The sequence below is a fragment of the Hipposideros armiger genome, unplaced genomic scaffold (genome assembly GCF_001890085.2).
Source record: "Hipposideros armiger isolate ML-2016 unplaced genomic scaffold, ASM189008v1 scaffold_34, whole genome shotgun sequence".
Lineage (NCBI taxonomy): Eukaryota > Metazoa > Chordata > Mammalia > Chiroptera > Hipposideridae > Hipposideros > Hipposideros armiger.
In genome coordinates this window covers 64,404-82,862 of record NW_017731384.1, presented here as the reverse complement: position 1 = coordinate 82,862, position 18,459 = coordinate 64,404, and the positions used below count along the sequence as shown (strand labels likewise).

Here is an 18,459-nt window from a genome sequence, read left to right as displayed (position 1 = left end):
TACCACATTCACTTCTGAGGCTCAAGATTAATCTAGAGCAGAGTGGGGAGAGTCTGATGAAACCCCCCCTCCCATTCCCCTGCCCCTGGGATCCCTGAAGCCACTGGGGTCTAAAATATGAAGGCAAAAGGGGGTTATTGTGGAGAAATCTCTTGATGGAGGCGCCGGCAGAGGTGGGGGTGGCAAGAAGGAACAGGATGATTTTGCCCATGAAGACCCCAAAATGGAGAAGAGGAGTGGCTGGGCCCCAGGGACAGCGCTGGATTTCCAGAAACCAAACTGCAAGCAAATGGAAGGTCTTTGGGGCCCCCAGATTCAGATGGGTGGAGGGTTAGGATCTAAGAACAAGAGACCTTCTGAGGTGGGTAAAGTCCTCCAGCCTCTGCAGCGAGTAGCAGGGAAAATGGTGATTATCAGAGAAGCCTGGAGTTGGATTCTGAAGGCGACACCAGCAGAAAATCCAGGAGGGGTGGGGGGTGGGGGGGGCTGGAAGAAGGCAAGGAGAAAGGAACCCCAGCCCAGCCGCAGCCCACCCCCAGCCGGCGCCCTCCACCTCCCCGGGACTCGGCGAAGCAATCGGGCCGCGGGCAGACAAGAGGCGAGTCTTACCACCAAATTGGGTAGCCAGCGAGGACCCTGGTGCCACAGAGTAGGAGGCCGAGGAGCAGCCCGAGCAGGTGGGGCTCCATTAGAAGCAGCGCCGAGGAGGAAGTTTGCCCGCGACCATGAAGAGGGGGAGCGACGCCCCCAATAGTTGGAACAAAGTCCACTTGAGATTGGAAATGACTTTCGGGCTTGTCAGAAGCGCACCTCCACCCGAAGCCGCCCCCCTCCCGAGCCCAGCGCGGAGCAGCCGGGTTTGAGGATGTCAGCGAGCAGCCAATCAGCGCCCGCGGCCTAAGGTAAGAGATGAGTCTGTAGTTCAGCCTGTCAATCACGCTCCCCTCCCGCCCGGCCCACGAGTCGGGCTCCGGGAAGGGCATCGCCCTGCAAACTTGGGCAAAGCCCGCGCCCCGGACACAGTGAGAACTTGAGGGGACGCGGCACGTTGACCCTCTGCTGGCCCGGGACCGCCGCGGCCCCTCGCCTGCCAGGTTTAGGGACCTGGGCTTTGACCGGGGTGTTCACGTGGTGCCGGGTTGGCGTGGGCATGGATAGATGGCTCCTTTTCTCTCGGGGGACTGTGACCTCTTGGGACTTGGGCCCCTGAGGAATCGAGAGTAGAAAGCACAGGGATGTTTCCAGAAGCCTCGCTCCTCCGCAGGACAAGATCCAAGGGTCGAGGAGGGGGTTGGGAAATGCAACCCCTCCCAGCCTCCAGCCTCCCGAGCCCTCGAGCCACCAGTCGTTCGACCCATCCGCCGGAGGCCGCTTCCTGGGTGTCCGAGAGGCGCGCAGAGGGGTCCGCGGAGGCTCGAAGGTCTGGCTGCGGGCGGCGCCGGGGGACAGAGCCGAGTGTCATTTGAGTCTTTTGTCAGGGATCAGATCGGTATCGGGACCTCCTGCTGCCTTTGCATTTCCTGCAACTGACACCAGCGGCCAGTTGCATTTCCTGCTCCGTAGCCGGGTCACTTTCTCCTCCTCGAGGGGTTCAGGCCCGGCCTCCAGCTCGGGTCAGAAGTACGACCCGCAGTTTTATTTGGATCTTATGGATGAACCGTCTTGAGGCGGGTGAAATGCTGCAACCCAGGCAGGGAGCAGCGGGGGTCCCTGGAAGACCCTGCTGCCCTCCAGTCACAATCCCCCCTCCCCCCAACTCCCCTGCCTGAAGCCCATGGCTCCAACCTGGAGTTGGTGATAATGCCCCTTTCCCCTGTGTGGACACTACATGCACCCAAATACCCCACCCGTTACCATAGGTAAAAAGTCCTTCTAAGCCGGTAGGTTCTTTCTGTTCTCTCCCTCTCCAGAGTCAAGAAATTAGGTCTCAGCCCTGAGTGCTGCTGAGATGAAGGACAGACCTTGGGGGGACTCTCCCCCTGTCGCTTGGGTGGCCTGCCCCCCCAAACCCCGTCCCTGGCCACCCAAGGCCCCCAGAGGCACTCGGGACCCTGGAGCAGCCCTGGGCCTGGGGTGAAGAAAGCAAGGCCAGTGAGAATGGGGCAAGGGCCGCTGCTCAGGGAGATTGAAACAGAAGGGGCAGCGCAAGAGCCGCCCCCAAGTCCTGCTGAAGCCTGGAACGCAGGCTTTCCAGCAGGTGAGGGACACGCTGGAGGAAGTTCATACCAGGGGGCCAGACATTTCTGGCCTTTGATCTAGGCCACCCGTGCCCACAGCTCGAACCCGCTGCCACTGCGCATCCTGAGAGCCCTCTCCGCACAAGGCTGCGTCGGGCGCGGGGAGCTTGGGGAACTGGCCCCGGGCACCAAGGGTCGGGAGAGCCGCCTGGGCTTGTCACGGCTTCTGCCGCGTTCCTAGCCCGACTGGAAGGGGGTGGGGTGGGGGGAGAGATGAAAGAGGAGGGAAGGGGAGAAAAGGTAGAGGCAGAGTGCAGAAGTGGGGGGGTGGGGAGAGAAGGGGCTGAGAGACCGAGAGAGAGAGGAGAGACTAGCAGAGGGAGCCCAAGGAGAAAGAAAGGAAAAGTGGGGGAAGAGGAGAGGCTGAGAAGGGGGAGGATGAGCAAGGTGACAAAAAAGCCCTCACCGGCCCAAGGACCGTGGGTGGGCTGGAGGCTGCAGATGGGGACCCTTAGAGATGCCCTCATGGCGGGCTGACCCTGGGCGTCTTGCTCCTGATTCACCTGGAAACGAGGTCACAGTGGATATGCCATTGTCCCTAATTGTGGAGCCCCAGGGCTCCAGCTCTAGGGGTAGAGAGCCCTTCACGCACACTGCCTCATGGCCTTCTAGGTCCCACCTGGACTTCTGTCCTACCCAGCCAGGGCTCTCAGCTCATTTTCTGATCAGAGGTACCTACTGGGGCTCAAATCTTGCCTGACAGTGTGGGGGAGCTCCAGCGCCCCATAATCAGCTTTCCGAGAGCTGAGGAGGGCTACTTTCCCTGGCCACCAAGATACCAATATAGATTCAATGTGGTTGGGAGGTGGGGGCTGGATTAGATGGCCTCTTGGGGTCATTTCTGGGCCCCAAGATTCCACAGGTGCCAGCCCTGGGCAGTAGGGGCAAAAGATTTCTGAGGCTTCAGGTGGGGTGGGGGTTGGCTGAGATGTCCCCAGCCAGTAGCTCTGGGCCATGTGTAGGTAAGATTGGTCATTCCCTGAAGGGCCACATTGTATCTGATGCCTCCTCTAGGCAGCCTGGGAGCACGCGGAGACCCAGGTGGTGAGCTTGGGAAAAGGAATGGAATAGGGGCCGGGAAACAAGTGGGCTGGAGGGTGGAATCTAGACTTGTGCTGGCCTCACAGCCTGAGAAAGTAAAGGAGAGGACTGGAGAGGCGGTGTGGAAACTTGCTAGTGGCCCCACATGGCCCTGGAGAATGGAAGCCTGTGTGGGGATTTCCCCCCCGACTTGAAAGCTCCTCAGAGGAGGGGATTCCTGAGCTCTTTCCCCTCCCCTGCCAGGTGTCCTTCCTTCAACACAGGCTTAATTTCCTTCCTCCTGCCCGCCCAGAGCTGCTGGTAGGAACACAGGAATGGTCCCTGCCCAGGAGGGGGAGGGTGCCCCCATGACACGTGTCACAAACGGAAACACCATCTCTCTAATAGGCACCCCTGGACCGCAGGGTGGGTTGCATTCGATGGGGAAAGAGTTAAATTCACTCCAAGGCCCGCTAGAATGAGTGAGGTGGAGTCTTCCATGCGGTGGACCCCGAGGCCACCCTCCCATTTGAAAGAGGGCAAAGGCGGGCGCCAGGGCCAGGGGTCTGGGGGCTGGGGCTTGGCACGTGGGAAGCATTTTGTTATGTGTGTGAATATCGGGGACCTCAGACCTGCCCGTGCCCAGACGGATTGCCCATCCCCATCCCAGCCCCACCTCTCTAGCTGGCCCCAGGTTCCTTTTGATGTGCACTCCCCGGGGGCACGCAGTCTTCCGCAGTGGATTCAGGCCGCTCGACCGCGGCCCCTGAAGAGGCACCGCCAAGACAAAGAACACGGCCGCCTGGCCCCCCGCCCGCCCGCAGGGGGCTACCCGTCTGTCGCGCTCAGAGGGGGGAGGAGGAAATCTCTGATTAAGCGCTGGGCCATTCATTTTTGCTGGGAACATGCTGGATAGCTGCTGGGTGCTGGGGCCGGGGAGCCAGGCGCCCATAGCAGCCCAGGGAGGATGCAGGGAGAGGCTGCAGGCTGAGGAAGCAGCAAGTGTGAAAGGTCAGAGGCCTAAAACAACGCGACCCACGCGGGGAACCGCACGAACCTGGCGCGTGGGGCACCAAGATCTCTGGCTCGGAGAGGCGAGCTTTGAACTTGCTGCTAAGAGCTGTAGGAGTCGCAGAACGGTTTCAAGCCAGCTCTCTGGAGGCCACTAAAAAACGGGGCAACTTGGAAGCACGCTGGCCATAGCGTGGGTGGTGGGCGCAGGAATTAATTCAACAAGATTTCTTTAAATTGTCCAGAGTAGAAATGCCAGGAGCCTGCACGGGGCAAGCACCTTGGTGAGTAACAAATGTCAATGGAACACACCAAGGCGGCCCGAAGACGACCAGCCTTTTTGTTGCCTGACCTCGCGCACCCCCTGGCGGCAGGGCTGATAATAGAGCAGGGAGTCTGCAGGCGAGGAAGGAGGCCCTGCCCCGCCCTGCACCTGTGGGCCCGGAGCCTGCTCCTCTGTGGGTGAGATCTTTGGGGATCCGGGTTAAGTAGGCGTCCTCGGGAGTGAATGCCCTTAATCTACTTGGCAATCCCTGAGCTTAGTTGGGGATAAGGTGTGCGTGGCTTCGGTCTCCCCTCTCCTCTCCACCCAGGTGGCTCCCTTGGGAGGGCGGGCCGGTCCCAGATCCAGGATGCTGGCGGGCCAAAGCGATGTGAGGTCCCCAGCTTGCACTCCTGGGCGTCCAGGCGGGGACACTGCGGCTGCATCAGCCTTGTGTCAGTGGAGATATGGGAGGCTGCAAACGGCAGGGTGATGTCACCGAGTCCTTCCTGGTCTGGCCCACCCGCACCCCAAGATCACAGGTGCCACCTGTGGGAACATTTCCCTGTCATAGTAGTTTCTCCAGTCTTAGTCATCTCCAGTTCCCCGAGGGCTGGAAAATGATTTGGGGTCGAAGTCTTTTAGAAGGGAGGGAGCAACAGAAAGAATGGGGGGGGTGGAGGGGGGGGGCGCGCCACTGGCCAGCTGCCAGTTATCTCTGACCCTCCTCTATTCCGTGTAAGGTGGAGATAATACTTAATATCTCATAGGGAGTTGTCAGCGTTAAATGAGAACGGTGCTGACAGAATGCCAGACCACGGATGGTGAATGATAAATATTGGGTTTCCGTCTTCTCCTCTTAGGGGCTGAGGAACAGGCTGCTCTCTTGAGTCACTCCTTCTGCCCTGCCAGCCTCAGCAGTTTGTCTTCAGGCACCCAGGAACCTCCTCCAGAAGGATTTATCCAGAAAAATCTTGCCTGACATTCGCAATGGAGACCCCCCTCAAAATCTCCTCTTTGGAGAGACCCCTCCATACCGCTAGCTGCTTCTCCACCCTACCCCTCTGGGCTTCTTATCCCACTTTATTTTTCTGCATAGCCCTTAACGTTGACCTTATCTTACGTATATGACACATCAAATATACCTGTTACATTGCTCACTTAATGTCCATTTCCCACTCTAAAATCAAAAGCTCCAACGCCCACAGCGGGGTCTGGCACATAGTAGGCCCCTTATAAACATGATGACTGGCTGAGGCCTCAGGTCGGCGGACCACTGTCTCCTGTCTGGGTTCCTTATGGCCCATCGGGGTCCTCAGTTCCCCATCGCCAGTAGATCTTGGCCCCGAGAACTCCCCGCTCACCCCAGCTACCCCACTCTGTTTTTTGGCTCCTGCTTCCCTCTCAGATGACACCTGCACGGTCCCAAGTGGGGTGAGATTAGGGGTTGGCAGCCTGTCTGGAATTGCCGCAGAACAGGGCACCTGGGGCCTTGCGTTGCCCTTCTGCACGTGCCATGTCCCCGCTTTGCCTCTCTTTCTCCTCCTCTCCTTCCCTTCCTCCTTTTCAGCCTTCCTCCATCCCATTTATTCTGTCTTTGCTTCAGAGCCCTGAGCCCCCCACCCAGACATGGCTGGCCCGCCGGAGGCCTTGGGGCTCTAATCCAAGGTCAGCTCCTGCCAAGGAAGTTTTCCTTGTGCACATCTGCCTGTGTGTGGCTGATGACATGGTTTGTCTTGGTCAGGTCTCTCACTCCCTTTTTTCCTTCTACTCCCTGGTGGGTGGGACATAAGCGGGCATAAGAGAGGAGGAGCGCCCCGGATGCAGCCCAAAAGCCATCCCTGGTTGCTTCTGTCTCCAACCTCAGCCAAGCTAAGGCTCCCTTTCACCTGGCTCTAAGGGCAGGGAAGGGTTTCCGTTTTTCCCACCACCCAGACATCTCCACTTGGTGCCTGCTGTGTGCAAAGCCTTGGGCTGAGCTCCAGGGAGGACTGGAAGAAGCCCAAGAAGCCTGCCTTTCTCGTTAACCCACCCATCCAGCCTCACACCACCACCCCCGCCGCCTCGTCGACACACACACGCACACACATGCTGCACACCGTAGGTGTTCTGTGCATGCGTTGGACGGTTCATTCATTCAACACATCTTCACTGAGCACAAGGTGAGCACTGGTGACCCAAAACAGTCCAGGTTTGGGCCTTGCTGTGTGCTGGGAAAACAGTTATCCATTAGATGATCAAATAAAATGTGTCCTTAAAAACTAAGAGCTGTGATGGTTCTTTCTATCTGAGGGGCCTTGGGAGAAGATTTTGGTGGGGGCATGCTAGGGAAATGGGATAGAACAAGTCTAATATTATCTTTGGAGAGGGTGCAGATATTTCTGGTCAAATCCTGGTTTGTCCCCTCCAGAGCTCTGCCAGCTAATTTTGTTTTCCCACTGATGAGTGCATCCTGCAGCAGCCATTGCTGGAACTTCAGGATGGGCCCAGCTGTTGGCCCTGGGCCCTGGGAGCCTGGATACAGGGATGGGGGCCCAGTGGGCTGGCAGTGGAATCAGAGCTGCCTCACCAGCAACAGCCCAGGAGCAGGTGGCTCTGTCTGGAACAGTCATAGACAGGTCCTTGGGCAATGCAGGGGCACCTGTCTGGCATTGCCCCACACCCATCTCCTTTGCTCCTTCACCCTGGCTCCCAGGTGAGGCCTGAATGGGGTTCCATATTTCTGGCTGGAGAGCCCCTCTGTCTGAGTGGTTGTCTTAGAGCCCAGATGTCATGCCACCACCACTACCCCCAATAACTCCCAGCTCTATCTCTTACTGTGTGATACTGGGCACATTATGTACCCTCTCTGAGTCTGTTTCCTCATCTGAGAAAATGAGTCTAACACCTGCTTCAAATGGCTCTTGCCTATTCAGTGGAGTGATGTCTGCAGTGTCCAGAGTGGCACTTAGGACATGTTAAGTGATCAGTAAGTGCCCCTTCCGTTGCTTTATGGCACTCAGCTGCTTTTCCTTGAGCCTCTTGAGGGCGAAGTGTTCTATTTATTTAGGTTGTAGTGTAGCTTACACTGCTGGCCCCTTCCTCCAGGCTGGCAGAGGCCCCCAACCTGGCTCAGAGATAAATCCTGATTAGTCTAAGCCAATCATGGAGATCCCTACCCCTTACCAGGGATTGGTTTAAGGATAGACCTGTGAACTAGTTTTGGCCAATGAGACATGAAAGGAGATCTGCCGAAGGGTGCAAAAGGACTTCTGGGAAAACTCTATTTGCACTCTTAAAATGAAGCTAAGAAATGTCCCTTTCTCTTGCTTTTAGACGTTGTTGCGCCTGGCGGTGGGGGGTGGGGAGGGCTGATGCCTGGAGCTGCAGCAGCCATCCTGTCACCAGGAGGGAAGAAGACGAGTCTGACTAGCAGAAGAAAAGAGCAAAGAGAGTAAAAGAAGCTGGATGTCTGACACCATTGCTAAGACATTAGCTCACCCCAGGGGATTCCTGCTTTGAAACTTCTTGTTAGGTGAAATAATACATTTTCCTTGTTTTCTTTAGACCGCTTCCAGCTGTTTCTTGCAACCAAAGACCTCCTAAATGAAATAGGTATCCTCCTGCCCACAATGTCTGGTACAGGGCAGTTAGATGAAGTGTTGCTGATTGACTTACAGGTTGAGTTGCTTTAATTTAAGGGCTAGTTAGGCTTCTTTTTCTTAAGGGTTTGGGGGTTCAGTCTGGGTGGAAGTAAGGTTGCAGTCGGAACCTGGAGTTGGAGACTCACTCTGAGACAGCTTGGGGGGAGAGAGAAACAACAAAAGAGAGAGTGTAGGCTTGAGGTGGGGTTTAAAATCACTCCAGAACATAGTCCCATCTCATGCTGCCTTTTCCTTGACAAACAGCAGCTTAATTGATAATGGTACAGAGTATCTTTAGGGGGTGATGAAAATGTTTGGGAATTAGATAGTGGTAATGGGTACACAACACATTGACTAGAAAAATCACTGAATGGTACGCTTTAAAATGGTGAATTTTATGGTGTGTGAATTATCTCCAGTAAAAAAAAAAAAAGCTGCAGCAGCTCAGCTCACCTCCTTCCACACTCTCTCCTCTACCTGAGATCTCAGCTCTCCATTCACCAGCCTCCTTCAGCTCCCTGAGCGTGGGGAAAAGTAGCCCTCAGACACACGCACACAGCATTTCCTAAGGTTGCTTCTCCGAGGGGCTGGTGGGAGGCTTGTCTTGGGGACAGAGGGCTGTTTCCGCCTTCCACCCACATTTTCAGGCCTTGAGCATGAGCCTCCCCCTCTGATCCCTCAGGATCTCCTAAGTTCTGTTCCTACTGGCCAGGGAGCCATGCTGTGGGGGGAGCATGGCCTTTGTAATCAGTCAGAACAATTTGAAATTGTGACTCCACTGCTTAACTGTGACTTTGCGCAAGTGATTTAGACCTCTGTGTGCCTGTTTCCTTATCTGGCAAATGGGAATACTAATGCTACAGCTCACAAGGTCAAATGGCATAATTTACCCAAAGAGCTTCAGGGTATATAGGAGACAACAAATGCTGGTATCTTAAGACTCATTAACGTGTGAACCCCCACAAAAATAAAAGGCAAAATCTTGACCAGACTGTCTAATGATTGAGGGACAATGGTAATAATAATGATATTCCCAGCTCTTCTGTTTTGCTGGGCCCCAAAGCCTTCCTTCCCCTCATCCTCCTCACCCACCCCTACTTTGACCCTCCCCAGGGCCCCTCTGTCCTTTATTCTGCACATCAAGGAGGTGGGTGCTAAGATGAGAAATAATTTTCTTATTCCCAAATCGGAGAATATGGCATTACCAAAATATTTTTATTTTCTTTTTTCTTTTCCAGAAGTTAAGAAAGTCTGAACTGTTCTTTGGCCAAAGGTTGGAATTTTGAGAGCATTTCCATGACGAATGGTAATGTTTCTCAGAGGCTGGAGAGGACCATGGCTGCCCCAGGAGATGCAGTGTGGTGTTAACTAACTTTAATTAAACTCAGTGAGAAAGCTCATGTATTCATAGTCCCTGTTCCATTCTCCTTCGCTCCTTCTGTGTATCATCAAGGAGAAAGTCTGTTTGGTGCTAATACAATGGTTACTAAGACCCTTTTCTAATAAAGAAACCGTCCTTCAGAGCCTTTGGGTGGGGGCAACAGTATCTGGTTAGAATGAAATCGCATTGTTGAAAATCATAGTACTCTAAAGTTTCTCTTTTAGTTGGAGTTATCAAGAACATTGCAAATCAGTTTAAAGAAAAAATGTTAAGGAAATAGAACAGGGTGCGTGCAGCTGTGGTGCGAAGGTGGCATGGAAATGCCTGGAGTCTGGAAGGCACTGGATCTGAGATGAGTGCCTGCAGTCAGGGGGACCTACCAGTGCCAGCCTGTGTGGTCAGGGCATCTTATTGGTGGTCTGCACCTGCTGGTTTGGTTGCCTGGGGGCCCCGAGGGTGAGCGAGGCTGGAGCTGGCAGAGCTGGAGGGCCTTGGAGTTGGATTTGGAAGCCACCCTGGCCACGAGGTGAGGATAACCCAGAATCATCCTCGCCTTGATGTGTCAGAGAGGAGACTTGGGGCCGTCCATCCAGACTTATGAATGTGTTGGATGACAGGGTGTTCCAGCTCCAGGCCTCTGTGACAGATACTCATGATGGTGGTGGTGGTGGTGGTGGTGGTGGTGGGAGGTGGAGAAAGAAGCGGAACTGTCTCCCAGTTGTCCAGAGGAGCTGGGCAAGGTTCTGAGTCATGCCTCCAGTCCAGGCCTGATGGAGGCTTTCTGCATGGGGGAGGGAGCGGACCATAGATGACCTGGTCAAGTTTAGACACCCTTTGGACACTGCACTAGAGATAGGCAGGTCAGGGCCCAGAAGATTCATCCGCTCAGAGAGCCACGTGTTTCCCACGGCCACAGAAGAGGGAAACCAGATACTAGGGTTCCAGCCCCAGCTTTCCCTGACTGGCTGTGTGTCCCTGGGCAAGGTGCTTACCCTCTCTGGGTCTCAGTGTCCCTTCTAGATTGAAGTGGCCAAATGAGGAGTCCTTCTGGTTCTAATAACACACGGATTGGATGGCCCCTGTGGCCCACTACCCTTTGTGTCTCTGACCCTTTCGGGACAGACCAGGACACTGGTCCACAGCTGGCTGCAGGCCTCTGGCTGGGGCTGTCCTAGCCTTCAGTAGAGGCTTGTCCTTCTAGGTGAGGGGTTGTTTGTGAGGCCCCAGCAGAGCTGGGCAGTGCCCAGTGGCACTATTGGCACGAACAGAAGAGGCTGGAACCTGAAAGGGAGGGGAAGAAAGGAGAAGGAAGAGGTGCCTGGGGAGGGGCCATTTCCAGTGGCTGCCCCCTCATGAACGTGCCGAAGGTTGCCAAATTGAGTTTAAGCCTTGCCTCCAGAACACAAAGCCTGTCGCTGGGGGCTTGACCCCTCAGAGCCCCCACCCCCGGGGCCGGCTGGCTGAGCTGCCCCAAAGGAACTGGCCCCAGAAGGGCCTGCTTGTTGGCTGCGAAGTGGCTGGGAGGGAAGTTTTAATGATACACAACACAAGACACAGGGGGGAAAGGAAAGAGGGGGGTGGTGGAGGAGAGAAGGGAGGTGGGGGGGAGAAAGAAAGACCTCCTGCCAGGCCTGTTGCCAGGAGACGGCTAGGCAGCCAGAATCAGCCTTGCTCTTTTCACAGTTGCCTTTAAGCACCGAGAGAAAGCCCTGGCCATAAAGGGGGACATGTGTTGCTGGGTGTGTAAGGCTAGCCTCTGCAGTTAGGGGAGCCCCTGGCCCCCGCCCCCTGCCGCTGCCTAGAGAGAACCCCTCTGGCCCCCCAGCCCTGCCCCCACTCCTGGGGGGTTATGGATGAAGGAGATCAGGCTACAGAGCAACGGAAAGGACTTGGGAAGGCACTGGCCCTGGCCACGGAAATGCCACAGCCACTTCTGGGGTGAAAATCACGTGTCAGGGTCCCCAGGAAGCTGGCTAGGGCCAGCGGGGATGGGGAAGCCAGGGGACTCCAACATGGCATGTCCATGGAAAAGTCATCTGTGAGCTCAGGGTGGGCCGCTGGCGCATGGGGGTGTCTCAGTGTCTAGGAATCCTCAACAGGGGACTTAGAAGGGTGGGCTGGGGAGCTTACAAGTCCCCAACCTGCACCCTGGATCCTTGGTCCTTGTCACACATCCCAGGATGGGAACAGCCTGCTCTAGGCTGTGCCTTGGCACTTGGGGACCGTGTCCCTGCATCTGTTTCCATGAAGAGTCCACCACACAACCACGAGAATAATAGAGGGTGAGGGCTGTTGGCAACACAAGGAGTAAAGTGTCCTGGCCCCTGGCTGTCAATCGAGAGACATCTACTATGGGGGTCATGCACGTGCACTCAGCGTAGGGACTCTCAGGAAACGAGCCTATGTGTGCATGGACGCTGGGCTGGGGTCCCGACCGATTGTATTTTGTTTGACCCAGAGTGTGAGCTCCCGTGTAAGGGCTCCTTCAATGCAGTGTTCTCATGCCTGCTGAAAACACGCTGCAGCTTCTTCTGTTGCTTCCTGTAACAAACTAGAGAACTAGCACTTCCTTCCGATCCCCTGGCATGCCACTCAGGCCTGAGTTCCAGTCCTGGGAGCATGACCAGCCCCCTTCGAAGCATCGGTGTTAGTGTTAGGAAGAAATGGACAGCCAACCCACTCCACCTGCCCAGCTGGTCATTGGGGACTGATGGGGGCTTGCCTGAGCGGCACACTGGCTTCTTGCTCAGAGCAGTGGGCAGCCCTGTTCCTTGGCCACCCACAGGCTTGCCCTGTGAGCAAATGAGGGAGTAAGTGGGAAGTAGCTCAGGAGAGGCCAGTTCTGGATAAAAAGGAGACGTCATTGTGTCTTCTGAAACCTCTTACTCTGCATATATGTGTGCCTCGAGAGGTTTTCCACATGAGCCCGCGTCCTGGAAAACAGGACCCCAAAGGAGGGAGTAGGGTGAGACTGCCCAGGAGGGGCTGTCTGCCAGGTCCTGGTGGGGAGGGTGCCTTTTCCTCCAACTTCCTTTGCATTTTGTTCCTGCTGAAGTATGTGTTTTTACTAGTTCTCAAGTCTTTCCTGTCCCCATGGAGGAGGTGGGGGGCAGGTCCCACCCCAGGTGTCAAAACTTGCTTCCAGAAGGGCGAAATCTCCATGAGGTGACAACCAAAAGGGCAAATTTGTCAACTCTGGAGGTGGGGGGATGGGGTGGGGGAGGGGGTTGGGAGTAGTGGTGTCCTGGGCAGTGGCTGGAGGGGTGGGTGGTGACTGGTACTGATTGCATGAGGGGCCTCTAGGGGAGGGCATTATGGCTGGGATGTGGGAAGCAGAAGGGATGTGTGAGGGGAGGAGAGATCGGCCATCAGGAAGCACAGAGCGGGGGACTGGGAAGCTCTGCTGGACCCTCTGAGGTCTGGTTGGGGTTGGGAACAGGTGTTGAGCGCCTTCCATGGAAAAGCCCATCTCCCTGGCTTGTCACCGACTTTTCATCCCAGGAAAAGTCAAGGGCTCAAGGAAGCAAGCACACCTGGTCCCGCTCAGTTCTGTTTCTAAGGCCGGGCACAGGTTTAGCTCTCCCTCCCTGCCTCCTCTCCTTCCCTCTGCTGTCACAGCCCTCTCTCTAGACGAGCCGATCTTAGCCTGTCAAGAAGGCTTTGCTTCTCCCTCTCACAACCCTGCATCCTGTTGTTCCCTCATAACCCTTGGCCAGCTCCTCCCAAGGCTGGGACACACACCACTCTCCTAGTCCGTGGCTGTTGTTTCTCTGGCTTGTGGGGGAAGAGTCCCTGGAAGCCGATCCAAGCCCAGAAACATCACCCCACATGACCACTGATGAACTGTCCGTGTATCTCCCCCAAACTGTACCAACCCCCTAGGTTGGCCCCTTGTCTCTCTTGTTCTTCATATGAGCCAGGGTTACGCATTAATCTCTTAGGTCCACACTCACTTCCTCCAGGAAACCTCCCTGGTTTACAGCCCCCTACGTGCCTTCTGGCTCCTCATCAATGTAGTGATTCTTGACCCCGTGTGGCCATGAGCTGTCACCAAGATTTGTACCAAAAGCTCAGAGCTGGTGGTCAGGCGGGTTGGCGGGGGCGGGGGCGCACTCTCTTAATGCAATGCAAGCAGAGACCTGGCCAGCTTGGAGGGAGGGAAGGAATGTCTAGCTCCCCTCTTCCCGGTTCACTCTCCACCTGTGTACCCCCTGCCTAGCCCCTTGACCATGAGGTGGAACCTTCACTGAACCACAGCCCTTCCCTAAAATGGTCCTGGTAGAGAGTGAAACAAAGACAGGACCCTTTTCCCCGGGACAGGACCCTCCCTGTGGGATTCCTTGGAGTTGAGGTGCCACTTCTGGGAGCCCCCCAGACCTCAAAGGTGTGCCTACAGGCCCAAAACAGGGGCCTGGGAGAATGGTCAGGGTCACAGTGACACCTGCTGGGGCTTCTAGGAACAGCAGCTGGAGAGATGCTGACAATGACTGTTGGGGTGGGGGAGGGCAATGAAGACCACCTCACCACCGATCCTGAAATTCACCTCCAGACCATCATCTGAGACAGTGAGCAGGTATGGGGGCAACTCCAGGCCATAGCCTGGGAGTGGAGGAACCTCGCTCGTTTCCTGCCCCCATCTCCTTTCTGCCAGCAGCCGTCAGAGGGACAACGGGGAGCAAAAGCCTTCAGTGTGCCACTGGTCCTGCTGGTTCCTCTCAGAGACACCTGGCTGAAGATTCTGGGTTTTGATCGCCCTCCTGGAGCAGGACCCCGTAACTGGGGGTGGGGAAGGGGAGGGAAGGAGAGAGAGGAGGGGGCAGAAGAGCAGAAGCCGGGTGGGTGAGTGGAACAGAAGATGCAGAGCAGGGGTTGGCCTTCTTTTTTCAGATCTCAGGTTCACTTAAAAAAATTACTCCATAGGTCATTTGGAGAAGCCCTTCTTCCAACACCATCGGTTGAGTTTGAGAACCCTGAGACTGTTTCCTGGAGCAGTCTATGTCGTAGAAAGCATGCGAGTATATCAAGCTTGAAGCAGATACAGTCCGTAAAACTCAGGGTGTACCAGATAAGTGGGCGTGAAGCTCTGTTTGGGTAGAGGGGACTATTCACCACATAAAACAGTTCACAAGAGTTGTTTCCTTTTCTAATGAATTTCGAATGAATTTTCACCAAGTCTCAAATATTATTATTAATTATTGCAGTGCTTATCGAATACTTACTTTATTGGACATGCAAATACATCGGTGGCTCATACCTTGTCCCAATTGGATCAGGCGTGAATACCTGACCCTTGGGCAGCCGGTCCACAGCTGGCCGACAGCCTTCGATGCAGATGCCACCAGGCCCCAAAGCCAAATGGCCACGGCACAGTGAAGGTGTCAGGGAAGTCATGACAGCCACGTGCAGGCTGTAAGTTCTAAGTAGCAGGAAATAGGAGTTAATGGAAGCAGAAGAAGGTAGGTATGTTCAGAAAGAATGCAGGGTGAGGAAGCCAGCACAAAGAGGGGAGCGAGAGAGGCAGACCAGGTACCTGAAAGCCACGTGGGGGGGGAGCATAAGCGGTAGTGTGGTTGATCACTACATCGCTCTGCCTTTTCTGTTCTCTAACAACATCCTGCTTTCCCATGACCTTTTCACAGTCACTGCGTGGCCCCTTCGCTGATGCTGCTCACATCAGGAGGCAGCGGGTAAGGAGGGTGAGGGCTGGAAGGTTCGCACCTGGGAAAGAGGGCACCGAATAGGAGAGGGATGAAGCCAGAGAGACCAGGCTGAGCCTCCCTGGAAGCCTGGCTCATCAACTCTGCCAATTATTGAGCACCTGCTGTGTTCCAAGCACATTTTTACACATTATCTCATTTAATCCTCACAACCGGGCCCCAAAAGCTTTATTCCTATTTTACACTTGGGGAGACCGAGGCTCTGAGAGATGTGAAGCGACTTGCCCAAAGTCACTAGCTAGGAAGGCAAGCCCCCAAGCCAGCATAGGTGTCCTGGCTGTCCAGGGCCAGAGGCACTCTGCTGGGCTGCTTTGCAGTGGGAAGAAGAAAAAGCCATCCATCAATATTCATCGCGGAGCGAGAGTTCAGCTGTGTTTCAGGCACATCTGAGGGTGGGGAGGAGCTAGGTTGGCGAGTGGAAAAGCCAAAAGAAAGAGTCCCCTCTATGGTCCCCAAGATCCTGCCAACAGGCTGACAAAGCCGTGTCCTGGAATTGAAAGCCATTTAAACTCGTGCTCCCTGGAGGCAATAGGGCTTCGTAGATGAAAGAACTCAGGGGCTACAGTAAGGGAGGGTCCCTGGAGGAGATGAGCTCGTGAGGCAGTAGGGACTGAAGAGGAGAGGAGGAATGGGGGCTGGCCGGGAGGAGGGCGAGAGGCAGGGGCCCTCTGGGCTCAGGAATGAGGAGTTAGGAAGGGAGGGGAGGGACGATGTAGGGCTCTGCTGTGTGAGACCCACATCCCGCTGGTCGCTGAGAGCCCTTAAGCAAGTCACGTCCTTTTCTAAACTTCGTGTTTGCCGTCTGCCAGGTGAAGGATTCGGAGTGATCCCTCTGGGCCCTTCCTGCTCTACTCTGGGGGGGTCTCGGGTCTCCCAGAGAACAGAGCCTCCAGCGCGGAGCATCCTCCTCCTCGCAAGCAGAGGCACCGGTCACCAGCAGGGGGCGCTCCTGCAGAAGGCTGGCCGCCGTGGCCGCCCTCGGCGTAGTCGGCCTGACCAGGGTGTCAGGACAGGAAGGTCCTCCCTTCTCCGTCCCTCCCAGCCTGCTCCGGTCACTTGCCTTCCCGCACCACCCCTATCCCACCCTACATTCTAAGATTAACTGTCTGGAAGATTCCTGGAATCTGGGTTCTTGGGTAAGTCAGTTTGCTTTTCGGTGCCTCGGTTTCCCCATGAGCAAACCGGGTTGTGTGAGGAAGACGTAAGTAATGGGGGGAAGGACTTTCACACCTCGCTATCTTTCCCAGGGAGGGGATACTGCTTCTGCTTCGCACTAGGGAGAGCTAGACACCCTCCACCCCCCCTCCTTTATAGTTTGCTTTAAACCTTTATCGGAAGTCCTTTTATGCAAAGGTGGGAATAATTTCTGGATTCCATATGGCACCTGGCACTGTGAGTGATTCTCAGAAGGTGGCTGTGGAATGACTGGTTTTCTGAAATCATCTGGACTCTTCTGAATCACACTGGAAGGTGCCTACATTCATCCTCACGTTTCTTACCACTGTTCTGAGAAAGACAGACAGGGAGTGTTATATCCATTTTACGGATGAGGAAACTGAGGTCACAGAGGAAGCCAGGAACAAGGCTAAGTTAGGATCGGGGTTCTTTCCATTCAACCACAGGTGTCCACCCCATTGTAGCTAGCGACCCCTATTGGAGACATGTGGTATTGCAACAAGATCATACATAGACACTGAATGCCGCGTCATGGGGAGGAAGGTAAGTGTATCCGGAGTGCTAAACCCAGAGAGGGAGCGATGGGTAGACCCTGACATTGGAGCTGGGGGTGAAAATGAGATTCCAGAGTCAATAACACAGACTGGTAAGTTTCAGCAAGTCTCAATGACATTTCCTAAAGTCTCCAACGCCCCTATCAATCTATTTCTCACTCCAAAGTTGAACCCGATGTAGCAAAGGAATGCTCTGTAGAGTCATCCCTTAGAATTATAATGACAACCACTGGGAAAACTTGATTCCTTATCAAACATTTATGTGGCAAATTAGAATGGACTGTGCCATCTGGTAAAGTAAGAAAGACTGAAAAAAATCAGAGCAAGATCCAGCTCAACTCTCACTGCCTCTTGGTATTGTCCTAGACACACCTTCCCTGGAACAATAAATGGATTGTCCTCTCGCCTGGGTTCTCATCTCACTTGGTACTTTCTTTTCTTTACTGCAGCACGGTGATGAAACGTATGCTTCTGTGGCCTGTTCACCAGGTTCTAATCCCAGGTCCAAATTTACTAGCTGGCCAGTTACTTCTCTGTGCCTGAGTTTCTTCATCCTTAAAATGTCATGAGGATTCAATGAGTTAATATTCCTATAGGACTTAGAACAATACTCGGCACTTTGTAAGTAGGCAATAGCTAGCTTACACTTATATAGAAGTGTCAAAATGCTGTATGTACTTATTTGCATGTCTTTCCCAACAAACTGTGTGCTCCTCAAGGATAGGACCTGACTTCATCATCTCCTACTCCACGGACTTAGCACCAGATGCTCAATCAAAGTTTATTAAGTTGAATATTATATAATCATACTTTATATGAAATGAAAATTTTGCAGTAAATTAGAGTTAGTCACCTTTTTTTTTTTTTTTTTTAAGGAGTTAAACCTGAGCTTACCGTTTCCCAGAGATAAATCAAGGTTTGAGTCTCTCCCCAGTTTCAAGAAAGACCTCTGGCTGGGTCACTAGAGTCCCACACTGAGTTCAGGAAAACATGCTGTGTGACCTGCCTGACTACTAGTCAAGATTTTGTCAGTGAGCACTTCCTGCAAACTTATTCATACTTGTAGCTGTGAAAACGCGACGTGGAGGAAATGGCCTATGATGGCCATCTCCTTCAACCATGCAGGGGGCTGCATTCCTCCAGGCAGCATTACATTCTGAACCCTTTCCTCTCAGCCTTCCTTTTCAGAGAGCGAGAGAAGTTACTCAGATGAAAGCAAAGTAAAATGATGCTGAAAATGCCTCTGTTCAGAGTTGAATCTTTAGAAGGTTATTTATAGTAAATTCTGGATTATTTTTCATTTCTGTTTCCCAAAGAAGTTGTTTTTCTTGCCCTCTCCCTTCCTTCATTTTTCTTTCTTTTGAGCCGCATTAGTGCCTTGCATGGAACACCTCTCTGTTGTAAAACACCCCCGTACAGTAGAGTTTTTCACTGGTGCTTGACCATGGGAAGGCCCTATAGAGGATTCACAGATGCTG

At 54.2% G+C, this 18,459-nt stretch overlaps 1 protein-coding gene across 2 annotated transcripts in view; it reads right to left on the bottom strand.

The window, feature by feature from the left end:
* The window catches only part of WNT3 (Wnt family member 3), a 48,857-nt gene extending 47,968 nt beyond the window's left edge, over window positions 1-889 (bottom strand). For both annotated transcript variants that reach the window (XM_019637634.1, XM_019637633.1), the window contains exon 1: window positions 610-889. In XM_019637634.1, coding sequence (XP_019493179.1) covers window positions 610-689 — 80 coding nt within the window. In that variant the 5' untranslated portion in view covers window positions 690-889. The remainder of the gene's footprint in view (window positions 1-609) is intronic.
* Between the last annotated feature and the right edge of the window lie 17,570 nt (window positions 890-18,459).